This window comes from Castor canadensis, chromosome 13 (assembly GCF_047511655.1).
Source record: "Castor canadensis chromosome 13, mCasCan1.hap1v2, whole genome shotgun sequence".
Classification (NCBI taxonomy): domain Eukaryota; kingdom Metazoa; phylum Chordata; class Mammalia; order Rodentia; family Castoridae; genus Castor; species Castor canadensis.
The window spans coordinates 35,205,816-35,224,934 of NC_133398.1; the positions used below are offsets into that span (position 1 = coordinate 35,205,816).

General features: G+C 40.0%; 1 protein-coding gene across 3 annotated transcripts in view; it reads right to left on the minus strand.

Annotated features, from left to right (window-relative positions):
• Window positions 1-1,171: 1,171 nt before the first annotated feature.
• Tdrd7 (tudor domain containing 7) overlaps window positions 1,172-19,119 on the minus strand; it is a 71,718-nt gene continuing 53,770 nt past the window's right edge. Inside the window, exons 13-17 of one of the 3 annotated variants that reach the window (XM_074051409.1) lie at window positions 18,137-18,271; window positions 15,252-15,362; window positions 12,956-13,548; window positions 8,407-8,567; window positions 1,172-1,643 (exon numbers count right to left, since the gene is read on the minus strand). In XM_074051409.1, coding sequence (XP_073907510.1) covers window positions 1,423-1,643; window positions 8,407-8,567; window positions 12,956-13,548; window positions 15,252-15,362; window positions 18,137-18,271 — 1,221 coding nt within the window. In that variant the 3' untranslated portion in view covers window positions 1,172-1,422. The remainder of the gene's footprint in view (window positions 1,644-8,406; window positions 8,568-12,955; window positions 13,549-15,251; window positions 15,363-18,136; window positions 18,272-19,119) is intronic. The other 2 variants (XM_074051408.1, XM_074051407.1) reach the window with 2 other exon arrangements.

Sequence of the window (19,119 nt, forward strand, 5' to 3'; positions counted from 1 at the left end):
CTTGTGGCTGGAGTTTACTCTTTCCAGTCTTCTGTATCTATGCCCTCTAACAATTCCCATTGCTCCACTAGGGCCTCCGCTTCCTCATCTGAGACCGCTGTGAAAGCCGCAACCTGTCCATCTGCTCACCACTCCACAAGTGCGTGCTGAGCTGTGCAAGGTGCCATTTTGCCCATGTGGGTGATACAGGCAGTGGTGCTGGGATCTGTCACATAGGGTCACAAGGATCACAAAGGTGCATCCCATCCTGGAAGCCATAGTCAGCAAAACCAACAAAGGCAGGAGGATGGACAGCACACACATTGTCAGTCAATGCGCACCTTGCCATCTATCAAAACCAGCTGTTAAACATTTACCAGTGTATTACTGACAGAGATGACAAAGACTTGTCCCTCCTTCAAGTGAGCGGACTGGTACGTGACAAGTAACTGTGTATTATAAAATGCAGTGACATATGGACACCAGAAGGGGCATAATCAAGTATCAGGTAGAGGCAGGCATGGTGGTTCATGGCTTTAATTCCAGCACTGGAGAGGCACAGGCAAGAGGATTGGGAGTTCAAGGCCAGCCTGGGCTATACAGCAAGACTTCCTCTCCAAAACCAAAACACAGTTAACAAAAATAAATGAAACACTAAACACAAAGTACAATGGATTGGACAGGGACCCTAGGGAAGTTAGGCCTAGCAGCTCATAAAGGACAATCTCAAGCAAAAAATGGTGGGAGAGAATGCGTTGCAGCCTGGGGGAATAGAATAAGCAGGTCTGGAGGGAAGCAAGTCTTTTTTCACAATGTCCATGGTCTTGGATAAATAAGTGAGGGATTCAGGGCCCAGATAAAGGTCCATGTGGCTGCAGCTGGGTGTGGAGGCACAGGGGATGTGCAGGGGGCTTGTGGAAGACCTGGCTCTTGGATCTAGACTCTCTAGGCTATGAGAAGCCACTCTGGTGTGCCTGGCTGCTGCTGTAGCAATGCTGATGTGCTAAAGACTCAAGTCTTCACATGCTTCGGGGTCCCTTGCTTGGGGACACAGCACTATACCAGGGTCAAGTTAAGTTGAGTTAATGAAATTCTCAATTTAACTAAAGAGGAACACTGCATTCAAGGAAGACAATGTCAATGGAAAAAGGAGTCTTTCATCTGAAGATCATAAAGCCTAAAAAGTACAAGGCAGTCAGTTTTTATATTGATAAACATTTTTATTCTAATATTATAGTAATAATTCAAGTGCAATTTTCTTTGAAAAGTCAACTCTGTTAAAACAAAACTTGTTAAATATCTTTCATCAAACATAAGCATATTCTTTTCAATTCCCCACAACAGTCAGAGCCATGTAGCAGAAATAAGATGTTTTTTAAAGCCTACTATGTTTTATTATTGCTAAAAAGTCTGAATTAGTTGTCAAGGTCTCAGAAGCAGTGATTAATTAGCTTTTGAAAGCTCTACCAGGTACTGTGACATAAAATCATGAATCCAGGTATCAGTGTCTGGCAGTGACGTATCTACTAGATAGACCACTACTTTCCGGTCCCAAGGGTTAGTGCTTTCAATGACTGTCTGTACCAGTGCCACCAGAGGTTTCTTCTCCACATGATTTCGAAACACCATCGAAGCTTCCTCAGACCACTGGGTGCACTTCACTCCTAGAAGAAAGACAGGGAGTGAGGGAAGCAGTGTAGACTCAAATACACCTTTCTTTGATCCGCTACAAGGAAAACCTAGTCAATCCAAAGTAGCTTAAGACCTCAGGTTACAGCTACCTATAATGGAAGACAGCTGCTGAACAATTTTAATGTACTCAGGTTATAATTCATCTACTCTGAACGAGCCACTTCTGTAAGCCTTTACCACTTTCCTCTGAAATTTGAAGTCGTAGTATAAAATGGTGATGACTATTCCTGTTTCCCATATATAAAGTATATGTAGATTTAAACTGACAACTGAGATAGCTAGGGGGAATAAAATGTCAGTATCAATGACATTAGTGATGCTTCTCTTAAACATTTTTTTTTTACCAGATGAGCCAAACAGTTTTTTTTAAGGAACTATTATAGGATCTTTTACAGTATAATTTTTAAGAACTGTACAGTGTCATGGAAAAGGCACTGCATTCCAAGTGAGGAAACTCAGTTACTATTGCCAACTTCTCTATCAAGTGCTGTGACCTTGAGCAAATCAACTGATTTCTGGGCCTATGTTTGCCTGGCATAAAAGAAACTCATTGGACCAGATGAATCTTAAGCCCCATCCATCTCTACATTTCTATGATTTTTGAACTTGAGAGATCAAGTTAAAGAATCTTAAAGAGGATCTTAAAACAAAACTTGAGATGAAACATATTTTTCACAAAATACTATTAACTTAATATAAATTAATTCACATATACTAGGTTACATAAATTATGAATTATGCACCAAGGAAATGAAGGTCTGAGAGATTCAGACATAATTTTAGAAGATCTGCTATCTATATAATGAGTTGGCTAAAGTCTGGATTAAGAATTTCCCATAGAAGGGCTGGCGGAGTGGCTTGAGTGGTAAGAGTACCTATATAGCATGTGTGAGGTCCTGAGTACAAACCCCAGTGCCTTCAAAAAAAAAAAAAAAGAATTTCTCACAGGAGAAGTTTAGAGAAGTCTCATTTTATCTCAAGGAGCCCAGACAATTTCTGAGTTTATGGTACTTAATAAGGAAAAAGATAACACTTCTAGATGTGTTATCTAGGTAAGAGATGACCCCAGTGTGGCTCCCTTGTTTATACGATCCAGAAATCAAATGCAAAGCCATGCTGTGTTGCTGAAAAGGGTGCCCATGTCAAGATCTGATGAAATGAAGCAGCAACTCATTGAGAACGTTGGGAGGTAAGCATCCAGTGACCCTATATGTGAATGGGAAAGGATTTGTTTTAAGGTCCCTGGAGAATTCTTAAAATATTCTGATTCATACACTCAGAGTCCTATGGATTCCACTGAAGTTCCATGGATTTCCTTGGATCTAGGGATATTCCCACATTTCACAGGTCATGGCTGGATGTGAGTCAAGTCTATCAAAGTGATGACTCCAATGGCCATGTCACAACAGGTGACTCCTAAGAAACTCCCAGACTATATATCATCTTCTCTCTAGCAGATGCCTGTGTTAGAGCAAGAGAGACACTTTGCACAGCATACACTCTTCCACAGTTCTCCCTTAACTGTAATCTGATGCTGAAAGAGGCCTTGTGACTTACAAGCAAGTCAGCAGACGGCAGCCATCTAGAGGGGACCCAAGAGCAATACTACATTTCTAGACATAAATGTGCAACGACATCCATGCATTTGTGCCACGTATTTTAGTCTAGGAGGGGATCTCATATTCACTCTCTTATTTGATCCACATAGTAAGAGTTCAGGGACTGAGCAGGACAGGGATTGACTGACTGGTCATTTTAGAAATAATTATGGGGTAAGTTGAGAAGTCAAGGGACTTGAATCCAAGTTTACTGACTTCTAAACTACACTTTTTGCTCCAAGAAGAAAGGTGAGCACTGGAGAGGCAGAGGGCAGGGTTTAAGGCTGTGGGATCTTAGACAGGATAAGTAACTTCTTTGAGTGCTATTTCCTGTCTATGTAATAGGTACCTAAATCTTCCACAGCAGGAGAGAAGTCAATGAAACAAACTGGCTGGTAGAACTACTGGTTTGGGACAAGGTATGCAAGGAATTTAGAAGTTTTCATTCTATCCTTACAAGTCAAAAGTGAAAAAATGAGGTCACAGGGCAACCTGTCACCCCTAAAAAGGAGAGAGACAGGTAGACATAGTGAGTCACAACTCACTGGAGGAAAAACTAATCCTAGAGATCTCAGGGAACTACGGCTAGGCTAGGAAAACCTGAACTGTGACAAACTGTTGGGGGCTCATGTGTGTAAGTCCAGAGTGAAAAGCTCCAGTGTGACCCAGTCATGGGCCCCCACATACTACCTCTTGATCCTCATAGTTGAGAATCAGAGAAAAATCCTTTTGGGGCTGCCAGCAGAGGGTGGGGGAAAAGGAACATTTTGAAATGCACCAGAGCTCTCTGCTCTTACCAAGGCTTCCCCTCAGGAGAAAGAGTGTAATAGAGTCTAACCTGCTGGGGTTTCATCAGAGCCTATCCACCTGTGGAGAGGGAAATGCCCAGCTCTAGTCCATACTCTCCTCCAGCCACCCTGGAAATCCTGAGAAACACTGTGAATTTCCCAAGTCCAGGGGTATAGGCTCACGGAAGACTCAGCCCTAATCATGGGACTATAGGCGCTCTCCACCCCCTATCTCGCACTACATTACTAAAGGCTGTTTATGGGAGTTTCTTTTACATAGTACTTCATGTTCACCTTTTAGCAAAAATTACAAGTGACATTAAAGGCAAAAACCACAGTGTAAAGAGACTGACAAGAGTCTCAATCAATCAGATAGGGCAGGAATGCTGGAAGAGTCAGAGCAGGAATTTAAAGCAACTATGATTAATATGTTAAGGGCTTTAAAGGATGAATAGACAACACGTAAGAGCAGATGGATGGGGCTGGGGCGCAGCACAGTGATACAGTGCTTGCTTAGTTGTGTTCAATCCTCAGCACTAAGAAGGAAAAAAAGGTGGCTAATGTAAGCACAAAGATGGAAATTTAAAGAGAATAAAATACTAACAGAAAAGAATGTCTCAATGGTCTCATTAGTAGACTGGATGCGGCTGAGGAAGCAGTATCTGATCTTAAGGATGTGACAAAAGAAACTTCTAAAACTGAAAAAGAGAAAAAGACCGAAGGAAAAAAAACATAACAGACTGTGCAAGAACTAGGGGAGAACTACAAAAGGTGTAAAGATATGTATAATGGGAAAACCATGAGAAGAGCGAAAGCAACAGAAGCAACACTTGAAACAATAATGACTGAGAGTATCCTCACACTAGTGTCAGATAACAAAGAACAGACTCAAGAAACTAAGAGAATACCAAGCACAATAAATATCCCAAAATACACTGAGGCTTATTGTATCCAAACTTCAGAAAAATCTTTAAAGAAGCTGGAGGGTGGCAACTTACCTATGGAGGAACAAGGTAAGAATTACAGCCACCTCTTCCTCAGAAACCATGCAAGCAAGAAGAGAGAAAACAAAAAACCAAAAACCATCAACTAGAATTCTGTATCCTATAAAATTATTCTTCAAGGTGAAGGAGAGGGGTTAGAGGTGTAACTCAGTGGCAGAGCACCTGCCTGCATGCATAAGGCCCTGGGTCCTATCCACTGCACACGGGAAGGAAGGGAGGAAAGGAGGGAAGATAAAGGAGAATTTGACTTCCAAAGTCTATTTGGAGTAGTCTCTTTTGTCAGTACACCTGCCTTGGAAAAAATGTTTAAAGAAGTTCTTTAGAGGAAAGGAAAATGAAACTTCAATCTATATAAGGAAAAACATCATGAGTAAGTGAAGGTCAAATTTTATTGCTTATTCTTAATTGATCTACTAGATAACAGTATGTTCAAAATACTAATAGCAACAAAGCATTTGACTATGCATGTTAGCATACATAAATAAAATGAAGCAATAATACAAGGGACAGGAGGAAGGAATTACTTTAGTTATTATAGGATTATTTTGTTATGATAAGGCATCTGCACTACCTGTGCGGGAGTATAACATTACTTAAAAATAGACTTGGAGGACTGGTGGAGTGGCTCAAGTGGTAGAGTGTCTGCCTAGCAAGCATGAGGCCCTGAGTTCAAACTCTAGTACTGCCCAAAAAAATGTTCTTGGAAATGCATATTATAGTCAGGGATAGGTGCATGCCTATAATCTCATCTACTTAGGAGGCTAAGGCAGGTGGATCACAAGTTCAAGGCCTGCCTGAGCAACGTAGCAAGACCCTGCTCAAAATAAAAAAATTAAAAAGGTCTGGGATAAAGCTCAGTGGTAGAGTGTCTAAAGCTTGTAGAAGACAAAAATAAGAATAAAGAACAAGAATATCAAATATAAAATGGTGCTAAATATGGCAGATAATAATCTAACTATATTTAAACATCACTAGTCTAAATACGCCAATTAAAAGAAACAGTCAATGGATCAAAAAATAACATCCAATTATATGTTGTCTATAAGAAACCCACTTGAAATATAAAGACATATGTAGAGAAAAGGAGAGGGATGGAGGAAAGCTATATAACATTAACCAAAAGAAAGCAAGAGTAGGTCTATTCATTTCAGACAGAGCACACTTCAGTGGAAGGAAAGTTATTAGAGATAAAGAGAAGCATTACATATGGTAAAGAGGCCAGTTCTCCAAGAAGACTCAGTAATTCTTAATTCTATGCACTAACATCAGAGTATCAAAATAGTGGAGGCAAAACCAGATAGAAATACAAGAAGAAACAGATGAATCCACCACCATAGAGCCTTTATGCCCCTCTATCAGAGACAGACAGATCCAGCAGGCAGAAAATCACTGAGGTCACACTGAACTCAACAGCACCCTAAATCACCTCAACATAGGTTGACATCTGTAGACTACTTAATCCAACAACAGCAGATTATATAATCCAAGCTTACAGGGAACATTCACCAAGAGAGACCACATTCTAGGATATGAAACCTACCTTAACAAATTTCCAAGAATAGAAATCATACAATGTCTATTACTCTCAGACATAATGGAGTTAAATTTGAAATCAAGAACAGAAAGACAACTGGAAAATCCTCAAACAGTTGAAGAATGAACAATACAATTTAAATAACACATGGATCAAAGAAGAAATTTCACAAGGAATTTAAAAATATTTTGTGCTAAATGAAAGTAAAAACAGAGCATATCAAAATTTTGGGATAAAGCAAAAGCAGTGCTTCAAGGAAAACTGATGGCACTGAATGCATGTATCAGACAGGAAGGAAGACCTAACGTGACTGGCAGAGTCCCCACCACAAAGTAAGTACCAGTTACCACTGCCATGATGCAGTGATGGGATGACACTCAATTCCTCAGAGGATTCTTCTTTTGGCAGTCTGTGATTTTGTTTGACAAGTGCTGTCAGCAAAATGTGGACAATTAAGAGGGAAAATGAAAAAAGTAACTATTATACTTGAAGAAACTACTTAAGGTTTGAGTCCAAAGCAGACTAACTAGCATCCATGCCCTGTGAACAGTGCCAGTTTCTGCTTTGGATCCAATTATCCCAAGAAGTTCCTTTAAATTCTAGTAGTTGACAAAGGGAAAATGACAAATGTTTCAAAACAAGGCATATATAGCCTGCCTTCCCATAAAAGCTGATCAACAAGTAAAAATCTATATATACCATTTCTTTCATTGCTGAGATCAAATCCCTTCTGTCACTGTGTTACATATCTGGGTTAAGCAGAATCCCAGGCTTCAGGCAGTAGCAAAGGGATCAGGTGGCACCAGGTGGTCTCGATGCCCCACAGCCCAGTGCAGCAGGACACAGAGAGCCCAGGTAAGTGCAAGTGTCTGCACTCTTCAGCCCTGCTGGCTTCTATGCTCTTTGCTAATGCTGACAGGCCCCTGGGTGGAGCTTCGTCCAGCTGCTCATGCTACTTGTAGTGCTCACAGGGGGCCACCATCATTTGTACAGCTTTCACACAAGATCAACTGTTATTAGACAATAGTACAAAAACTTTTAAATGACCTCCTGAAATTTTAATGACAGTTAAAAGGCTGGTGTGAATGTGGTGAAACTGCATTTGCATGCTGTCAGTTGTGATGCAAATTGGAAACTCACTTGACCATGAAAATGACCTATGAATGCTTTGTGACTGTGTAATACTCTGTTGCGTAGATGTATAATTAATGCAATAAACAACTTAGGCAGTAATAATAATGAAATTCTCTTCCTGTTGGCTATTTGAATTGCTGCCACTGTTTTCTTAGCTAGTAGTATACATACCTGCACAGCTTCTCTTAACATTATAGTAAAAAGTGTAAACAACCTAACTATTCAACAGTAGGGAAATACTGATTCAGTGCAATATTTTGCAGCTATTAAAAATAATTATAGGGAGGAGTGTGGCTTAGTGGTAGAATGAATGCTTAGCATGTGCAAGGCCCTAATATATTCAATCTCCAACAAAGTAGGGGTAGAGGGGAGGATAACAACCTTTAGTAAACCCATGAAGCAACTAACCAAAAATGAGGAGAAAATGCCAAATGAAGAAAAGCAGAATGCAGTATTGCATATGAACCCAAACTGTAGCTTTAGAAATATACTCAGACATGCAACTAGAGACAAGAGGAATGAAACTGCAGGTACAATGGTATTTTACAGCCTGAGTGTAAGAGATTAAAATTATTTCCATTACGATCAGGCCAATAATTTCACACTTGCTAAGTACCCAGGAACAAAATTAGAATATAAGCTATACTGCAGCTAAGTCCAAATTCTACACAAATTACCTGCAAGTTGAGCAGTGACTGCTTGGAATGGCAGCTTTCGAAACATGTCCACTAGGGGCTGTACCTTCCTTATGTTGACTAATTCATGCTTGCCGTAGTCCAGCTCATACACGGAAACCAGTCCGTTGGTCAGGATTCCTTTTAAAAGCACCCTGTGCCACCTAGATGTGCATTGGATTAGAAAAAGAAAACACACAAAAGTCAACCCCTGCTCTAAGGCTATATAAACACTTCTGATAAAAAAGAAAAATTAATGCAAGTGGTGTTATAAAACTATATGGTCATAGAAGTTTTAAAAGCAACTGCTGGGCTGGCAGAATGACTCAAGTAGTAGAATGCCTACCAACCAAGGATGAATTCAAACCCCAATACCACCAAAAAAAAAAAAAAAGCAATTGTTAGTGTTTTTTTTCCAAAGGATACTTTTCTCTGCTGACCCTCTAGCTCTGATAGAATCTGCTTATTCAAGAGACTTTTATAGGCCTCCTGGAGTAGTGAGGGATACTGATACATACACTACCAAAACTACCAACCATCCTTGAGTAGAATGAAACATGCTGTGGATGGTCATCAGAGGACAAGGCCAGGGATCACTTTACCCTGGGGAAAGAGAGGATGGCCGCATGTTTGGCACACATTCCCCATTTGGAAGATGGAAAGAGAGATGTAAGCAGGACCAACTAACTAGAGCTGAAGAAGATCTTGAGTTAAGAGCAGAGCAGACGTGAGCAGGCATGGTGGTTTGGAGCAGAGCATACACTCCAGTATTGCTAGAAAGGAGAACATGTGCAGGGATGGAAGACAAAGTCAGACTGGGAGAGATCAAAAAAGGTTTGAATGAAAAGTTGACAATTTTAATTATGCCAAGTAAGGACATTAAAAAACAAAACACAAAATCCAACCCACGCTTAAAATAAAGAACCCGGAAGGAGTAGGAAACTGATTTCAGATCTGGAGTTCAAGGGACATTTTCCCCTCTGGGCCTACATGAACATTGTTATAATAAGAAAAAGCTAGACTTCAAGGTTAATATATGAAGAACCATTTTGAAGTCCTACATTCTCAATTACATGAGTAAAAAGGATCACTTCATTATGGAAAGAAGACTACTCATTTCAGCTGGAAGCAAAGTAGAACAAGGCACTGAATGGTGTGGCTTGGACTCCACCTCAGACGGCAGGCTCTGCCACAAACCCAGTGGAACAGCAGGCCCTTTACTGTAACATGCTGCTAGGCTAGGTTTGGCCAGTAAACACTTAGTGGAGAAAGGGTGCAGTAAGCTCTGCAACTGCCCTAGGATGAACTATGGTGAGAAACCCATGAAGAGGCTGACTTTAAACACCATGTGTGACTGGGAGTTTCAGTGGTAGGGGGGAATCCCGAAATCTTTAGACAAGCTCGAAGTGCAACAAGCATTAACTCACGAGTCCCAGAAACAACTGACACAGGATTCTCAATAAGGTCTTGAGCTTCAGGGACCAAGCAGACCTCAGCTAAAGTCCCAGCTAGGTCATTTCCCTGGGGTGTTGCCCTGGGCTCTAACTTCTCTGAGAGCCTCAGTTATCACATGTGTAATATTTAATTTCAACTCACTTGCATAAATACTATGTGAAAATTGCCTAGCACATTACTTGTCGTTGTAATAGGCATTGAGCAAATGGTAGGCATCATTTGGAATATAAGTTGTACAAATGAGAACTTCAGACCAAATTGGAGAGAATTTTTCATATGTGGAAATGCCAGTTTGGTGCAGGTTGCTAATTGGCATTAGTGTGAAAACATGTGAGGGCTGGGTATGGTGGTAATACCTCTAATCTTAGCTAGGCACAAAGTTAGTGAGACCCCATCTCAACAAACAAGCCAGGAGTGGTGCTGTGCATCTGTGGTCCTAGCTATATAGGAGGCATAGTTAGAAGGATCATAGGCTGAGGCCAGTTCCAAGCAAAAACATGAGACCCCGTCCAAAAAGTAACTACAGCAAAAAGGGCTCAAGTGGTAGAGCACCTGCCTAGCAAGCACAAGGCCCTGAAGTTTATACCCTAGTATCCCCCTGCTCCCAACACGAATTCCACCAATAGCATTGTGTTTAAATTGCACAGGGCAAAATGGTGGTGGGTCATGTTTTTAGTCCATAAATAAAGAGGTACCAGGGCAGTGAAGACAGAGCCTCAGAAACCAATGCGTTACACTTCTATTTAACTTTCAGTTTTCAAAACTGAGCTTACAGTTTACATAAAGGCTCAGTTTTGACTATATTACCAATTTCAGTGCAAAGCATCACCTGGAGTTTATTAAAAACATATTCTGAGACTCCACTACAGAGATTCTAACTCAGGAGGCTTGGGGTGAGGAAAGAGAAGCTATACTTTTAATAGGTCTTCCAGGTGCTGGCACAGATCTGGAAACCACTGCAACTAAAAAATACATCTGAAATTCCTAAGTCTTCACTTACCATAGTTGGGAACAAATTAACTGGTTAAAGCTCAAGAGTCCTGGAGCAAAGCTGTTCAAACTCATGGAGAGTGGGTGGGGTTAGAGGGCCTCATGCAGGTCCCTAGTTATGGGTCCTCTGTCCCTGTCCAGTCCTTTCCTTCAAGTAGGCTTTATCACCATTAATCTGCCCTGTGATGTCAGTGAACAGTTTGGTTTTAGTTATAATTAAATTATTCTACAAAGAGCTCTGATTAAAGCAAATTTACATAAACTGAACTAACTCCATTTATGCTTATGATTATAAACACTTTGACATAGGACATAGGACATAGTAAAATGAGTTGTTAAAGATGAAAAGCTGTTGGCATGCAGTTTGTATGCTTTTCAGAATGAGTTATCATGCTTTTCACCTTTGAGTTAAAAATTATTTTCTTCCCATGAAAATGATAAAAATTTCACATATGCCTATGTTTGCTATCAAAAGAAAGAATAAAAGCATTTCATGTAAAAACCTAAGCAGTTAGATTTTTTTTTGAAAGTACCAGGGTTTGAACTCAGGACTTTGTGCTTGCTAGACAGGTGTGCTACAGCTTGAGTCACACCTCCAGCCCTTTGTATTCTGGTTACTTGGGAGACAGGGTCTTGCTTTTTGCCCAGGCTGGCCTAGACCTCAATCCTCCTATTTTACACTTCTTACTCTAGAGCACACCACCACAATCAGCTTTTTTTCCTTTGAGATGGGAGTCCCATGAACTATTTTTGCCCAGGCTGGCCTGGAATTGTGATCCTCTTGATCTCAGTTTCCCTCATAGCTTGAAATGACAGGCATATGTCACCACTCCCAGCTATTGTTTGAGATGTGGTCCCACAAAACTATTTCCCAGGCTGGCCTGGAATTGTGATCCTATCTCAGTCTCCCAAGTAAGTAGGATTACAGGCATAAGCCAACAGGTACCTGGCTAGCAGTATGACTTTTTAAACTGAGTTTTGGGGTCTGTATATGTGTTAAGTTTCTGTGTATGTGTTGAGGAGGGAACACAGATCTTTGTGTTCAGCATTAACAAACAAGCTCATTTGTCTCCCCTAAGAAGGCTGGCATGGCCACAGGATAGGTGTGGCTGTGTCCTTTCTCAGGCCTCCATGGCATAAATGGAGATCAGAGAGGGGGAAGCTGGACTCCATGGGAGGGAACCAGCACATCCCAAGGTACTTTGGGAGGACGGTGTGGATCCAAATGTGATAACATGAGAAAACAGATGTAAATGTTAAACAAACATAAGAAGTGCAGTTCTCACAGTCCAGTCCCAAGGCCAAAGAACAGTGAAATAACACACAGTTGCTCCTTAAAACTGCTAGGAAGCAACTGACAGCACCTGCCAGGAATCTTGTCATCTTTCAACAAGTGATTTCTATCCTAGGAATGTAGCCCATCAGTACATAATTAGAGATGTGAACAAAGACTTATAATAATAATCTATTATCATTTATAATAGGGAAAGATCTGGGAGAAAAAAATCCTGTACAACAAAAGAGGAAAACTATGATTTCTCCATAGGACAGATGATCATTCAGCTATTAAAAATGTTTCTGAAGAAATTTCATCACATGGAAAAATGTTCACAGAACAATGTTAGGGAGAAAAGTAAAATTTTGTGTAGTAATAATAATAATAATAATAAAACTATATAAATATACATTGAAAAGACTAGAAAAAATACTTAAGTAGTTAAAGAAGTGCTATGTTTGGGAAGTTGATTTTAGTTTTTTGTTCTTTCTTGTGTTTTCTAAATTTTCCACAATAAACATTGTTAAAGTCATTTAATAAAAAACTGATTGTTTTCTGAATAAAAATATTTTTCTAATAGAAAAATGGGAAAACATTTAAACCTTCGCTTTAAGTATATAGTTAGGTTTTAACAAGAATATGGTTACTGGATTTTTAGGTAAGTGACATAATTTTAAATATTAAAAAAATTGTACAATTTACTGGATCCAATTCACATTCAAAATTCTCATCCCTGCGGTTCAATGGTCCCTGCCAAGATTAAGGACCTGTGGTATCTTTCTGCACATTTTTCTTAGGAGTAAAATAACAGGGCTCTGTGCAAGGACCTACTTATTTTCCACTTTCGCAGCATATACTTGGTCTTTCTCCACTGCTATGTGGCGCTCTTCAGACACGCTGTAGTACAGAATCATCTCTTCCATCAGAACTTCCAGCTTATGTATCTCTTGCCAAGGCTGGATGACAAAGTGGCCTGGGTGACAGGCCACAGGCACATACACATCCATGTGTTCCCCAGGCTTTGACAAATGGACAGGAGGTGGCAGTTCCTCCAGGGAGAAAGAGCTGGTGTGTTCCACCATGGACTTTTTGATGATTTCTGGGAGGCTCTTTCTGAAATTCTCTCCAATGTTGCCTGACATGGGTGTGCCACCCAACATGGGTGTGCCACCTGACATGGGTGTGCCACCAGACAATGGCATGCTGGCCAGCACGCGTTTGCTGCCCAACATGGGTGCGCTGCCATTTCTGCTGCTGGGAGAGCTAACTGCACTGGATACAGCACTCAAAAACACATCCTTCTGGTGCTTCCACAGGTCTGCATTTGTAATCTGGCGATTAATACTGCGATGAGGGTCGGGGAAGTTCTTAGGAGTAAATAAATACACATATGCAATCCCCCTGGTTTCATCCACTTTTGTAACCTTTGGAAAACAAAGAAAAATAACTTAAGAAATCCAAATTTACACTGAATTCTAAGAGGAAGTTAAAAGTATTAATCCTCAATATTAACATATTTTGCAAAAAAAACTGGCTGAAATTAATTTTATTTTAAAAAAGATGAATTATTTATCACAGTCCAGCAATAAATAGTCTTAAGTCAATACAGTCTAAAGAGGAGCAGCAATCTTTGGAAATGAAAACTCTGAGGAAATAGTTCTACATATCATGATTACAGTTTTTAAATTAATGACATTCCAAAACACTCAAAGTAAAAGGATAGTATGATGAGCCCCCACGTGCTCACCTCCCAGCTTCAAAACTAAAAATAAACACAAGGATAGCAAAACGTTGCTCAGAAAGCATCCTGCTTCAGGCTGGCGCACCCTCAGACTGGGACAAGAAAGTGAAAGCTTTGGCATTTACCATCTGGGGACTTCTGTCCAAATTCCTTAGTTGGTCCTAGTATTTGCCCTCACTTCTCACCTTCTCCCCAATTACATGGAGGGAGAAAAAGAGGACAAGAGCTCTCTTTTCACCTGGGAGACACCCACCTCTTTCTTTCTCTGTACGGAACACATGCATCTGATCTTCAGGATCATACTGCCATGTGTCCCAATGGCTAGGTGACTGCTAATGGTTCTCATCAGCTCCTCTGGCTTGTCTTAGGAAGGACAAAACTGACATACCTCTGGCCACATCTATCTTATATCAAAAAGGGCCAGAAATCAAAGGCTGGGACACCAGCCTTTCTTCTTAGAGAGGTAATCTATCTACAGCAAATTTACTTAAAAAGTATTTTCCCAGAGAGATGAATGTATTTAAATTCATCCTTTGAAGTACTGAGATACTGATTGCTAATTCATTTTGATATTTGTGATAAAGAAGTGCCATTTTTAAAGTATTTTTATTGAGTATCCAGTACCCTGGCTTTAAGGAGCTTAATGAGTGGCCTAGGAAAAAAAGGCATGCACCATGTGTAGTATACAGCAAGCACTGTACACCCTAGAGGAATACAAAGATAGAAAAACCCATGCTAGCTGGAATGATTGACAGATTTTCAGAAAGATATTGCTCAAGGATATTTCATGGTTGCATGTTTATGTAAAATAATACTATTTGCATCAGCTCATAGGAGAGAAAAGTCATCTTACATTTCTAGTCTGGGAAATATGAGCAAGGTTTTAAAGATGAGTGCAAAAGTGCAGAAAAAGAAACAAGAGCTAGTGAAATAAAGTAAGAGAAGCAGTTTAAACAAACTTCAGGAAAAAGAGGAAAACAGAAGATTATGAACAAATTGTTTATAATCCATTATACTTTAGGAAAAATAGTGAACTTATTAATTTAATTGATCTTTAGAAACATCTATCAAGAGATATGTGATCTCTCTGTTGAAGATGACTTAATTCCTTATCACAAAGCAAAACTGAGCAGAGAACCATCTCTGCTACCTTATTAACAGTAGAAAAATTAAAGGGTTTAAAAGTACTTTAGGAGTTATAGGAGAACTACTTACATAAGAAACCAACATGAAATACTTTATGGAACCAACCTCTTGAATATGAAAATATGTCCAATGTGAAAACATCCACTTATTACAGTAAAATTATTTCACACAAACCCATGAGCCCCTATCACCAACTCCAGCTCCCTTTCAAGATGTAGCAGGACCAGTAAGATAACTAACCTTAATGCTACAGTCCGAGCAATTCAAAACAGAGTCTCTTAACCAAAGCACAGCATCTGGGGTCCACATGCCAACAGACTTTGGAAGATCAGCTAAACAGCACTTTATAGCCTGAAAAGAAAACATAGTGGGAAAGCAAATGCAGCTTAAAATAGCTACTTACGAGTATTGCCTATTTTCCGACAAGTCAGATGTTGCCAAAATAAAGAGCAAGCTGAAAATGACAATGACAGCTCTTAGGGTCTGCCGTGTTCCTGTGTCTATTTATGTCACTGTTGTGACCCCACAATACTTCTTTATGACAGGCACTGTGACACCACCATTTTACAGAGAGGCTAGTCTGTGAAAAACTCCAGCGCTGAGAAGACAGGGTGGGGGTGTATTCTATTTTCCTACTTAGTCCAGTTAAAAATGAATCATCACTCCGAGCAAATGTGACTCCTTTGCAAGAACCTCTCAGCAGGCTCATGTGCTGTACTCCACATCTCGAGTGCCTTGTGGGTGCTGGGCGTTTGTGCTCATCTCTTGAAAAAGGTGTGAAGACAATTAGAGAGAGTAGGAAAAACTGAACTCCACAGGTCCCTAAACATCTCATTTCCCCCAATATTCTCTACTTCCCTCCATCACTTTCCAGGCTTCTGTAGAACTGTTAGATAAAGAATAAAGCGTGACCCAGGTATCCCTTGAGCCTCAGCTGGAGCCACTCAGCACTCTAGTATCTGCAGCATCCTCGCCCCGATGGCGGAAGGGAGGCGGTCCTATATAGAAAAGCTCAGGGTGTGCCTGCAGAGAAGGCCAAAGCACCCAGCAGTCCCACCCTACAAAGGAGAATGCTTAGATTTTCTGATTTACCAAAAAGAAAAGCTACAAATAGGCTTTTTTTTTCCCCCTTCAGTACTGGGATTTGAACTCAAGGTTTTGTGCTTGCAAGGCAGGCACTGTACTGCTTGAGCCATACTTTCAGCCCTTTTTGCTCTGGTGTGGGGATAGGGTCACACTTTTTGCCTGTGCTGGCATCCCCCAAGTGCTGGGATGATAGGTGCCTGCCACCATACCTAGATTTTTTTCCATTGAGATGGGATCTTGAAAAGTTTACTTAAGCTGGCCTGGAACCATGATCCTCCCAATGTCTACCTCCAAGTAGCTAGGATTACAGGCATGAGCTACCAGTGCCTGGAAAGTAGGCAATTTTGTGTAAGGGGAAAAAAAAAAAACCCCAATTAAAAAACCCTGGCAATCTAATCTAGTCACATGTTTAAAATACAGCAAGAGCCAAAAGCCCAAACACAATGTTGATGGGTCAATTTGTCTGATAGACCATTGTTTTACTTCTGTGACAGCCCCTTGGGGAGATGTTGTTAGCCAGAGTCTTGGGCAAAATGGCCTTTACATTTACATAAGGAGTCCAGATAAGAACAGCAGAAAAACTGTTTAGTGTCCATTAATGCATAAGGAAGGTACTACTGTGTGACTCTCAGACAGACAGCAGTGGGTCTGATCCTGTCCCTTCAGCCAGGGAGACTTGTTGAGGTTAGCCTGGCCCTAGATGGGTGCTTCCACAAGTAGATGCAGAGACCAGAGCTGTGTGAGAAAGTGACAGTGGCACTGTGAGGTCTGTCAATTTCAATATTATGGCTGAGCAACACAGTAAAAATTATTCTGAAGAGGACACTAGGGGTGAAGAGGATAGAAGTAACATATATATATATAAAGATAGTATAATGAAAGCCAACAAATACTCTTTGAAGAGGGGAAGAGGGGGACTAAGGAAATATAATAGATGAAGTGAACTTGTTCAAAGTAAACTGTACACATATACAGAATTATCACAATGAAACCCCCTTGTACTATTATTTATGTATGCTAATAAAAAATGAAAAATAGTTGAAAACAGACTTGGCCAAAATTTAACAACTTCACTGAAAGAGTCATATTAGAAAAGGCAATGGAAACTGAGTGAGAGAAAGGCTAAAAACCATGGTAGTCAGGGACAAGTATGTTTTATACCATACTGACAGCAAGAGATGTCTTCTGGAAAATATTAGTCAAGGGGCATTTTGCAATTACCGATATTGAATACTGAATAGTTTTATTTTTAAAAAAAGTATTTTTTTTTTTTGTGGTACTGGAGATAGACCTCAGCGCCCCTTGCCTGCTAGGTAAGCACTCTATCACTTGAGCCTTTTGCTTTTGTTTGTTTTTCATGCAGGGTCTTTTCACTAATTTTGCCCAGGTGAGATCTTCCTGTCTTCACTTACTGAGTATCTGGGATTACAGAGGTACACTACTACGTGTGGCCCCAAAAGATACTAATTTCTTTTCAAAGCCCTCTATGTCTCCTAAAGACAGTAAACAGTTCTTAACAATGTTAATAGATTTGAAGTAATTAAAAATTCTTATCGTCTAAATGTTCACTACCAGAGGAAGGATAGGCTGAGGTTAATTTTTTACTAAAATGTATGGTGAAAACAATTAAGTATGAACAGATTTCCAAAGAGAATGGTGAACTAATTAAAGTATGAACTATGGAAGTAAACGTTTACATGGAGCTATGTAGCATTCTTGGCATTCGATTATGAAAGTGAAATCCTTTGTGCTAGGAGGATGAGGCAGGAGGATTAGGAGGCAGTCTAGGCTACTAATGGCTTAGGTGTATCTGAAAACAAATGTTTACCCGACAACTCTCTATAGGCATGGCTGGGTTTCTTGGGTAAGCCATCCCAGTTTGACTTCTGAAGACCAGTAACAACCTTACTTGGACAACTTCCAGTTTTCTCACAAACTAGGACTTGGACCATTAGCAACATGGAAACCAGGAGAGAACATCTCACGACAAACACATCCAGACCTTTTCAGGCAAATCTCCGACTTGTGACATGCAGTACCTGAGGTGGGATCGCAATCATCTCCTGAAGAAACCGAGGTGGAATTTCTCTGAGCTCAGACACTTTCACCGATGTCGCATTGCCAGAGTCCAGGAACTGAACATCAAGAGCCCGGCTGCTGTGAACGTTCGTGATCTGAAACCAATTTATTAGCATATCTGAAGACTAAAACACTTCCACGCAACTACATCTCACACAATTCCAAAGTACATATTGAAAGCAACAAAGACTATCAGTGTTAGTAAATAACATTTTTCTCTTAATTTAAAATGTGCTTATTTATTAAATATTTGTATAGTACAATTCATTTCAACATCAAGTTTCTCATTCACTTTATCAGTAAAAATCAGTAAACTAGGTGGGGGGAGAGGGAGGGGGAGGAGTGGGTGGTAAGGGAGGGGGTGGGGGCAGGGGGGAGAGATGACCCAAGCATTGTATGCACATATGAATAAAACAATAAAAATTAAAAAAAAAATTAAAAAAAAGTAAACTAATAATCAGTAAAGTTCATAAGGACAGCGATATTTACCATTTCTTTAATCTTAGGACATGATTTATTGTAAAATGATTTGATATATTATTAAATATTGCTGATTGTAAGATGCAATCTGTATTCTAAAAAAATCAAAATGTGAGGGAAAAACTACTATATCTTAGTAATAAGAAAATAAACAGGACTGGAGGTGGAGTGACTCAAGAAGAATGCCTGCCTAGCAAGTGTGAAGTTCTGAGTTCAAACTCTAGATCCAAAAAAAAAAAGAAAAAGAAAATAAACAAATAATTCAGTGACAGATTTTTACTTGTAGTGGGTAAATGCTCCATATTTTGAAGTCATAACATTTCATACCTTCATCATACTTTTTCTTCTTTTGGTGGTACTAGGGTTTCAACTCAGGAAGGGCCTCATGCTTGCTAGGCAAGTGCCCTACCACTTGAGTCACTCCTAGCTTCATTATAAAACCTAGTAATTTTTATCATTTGTG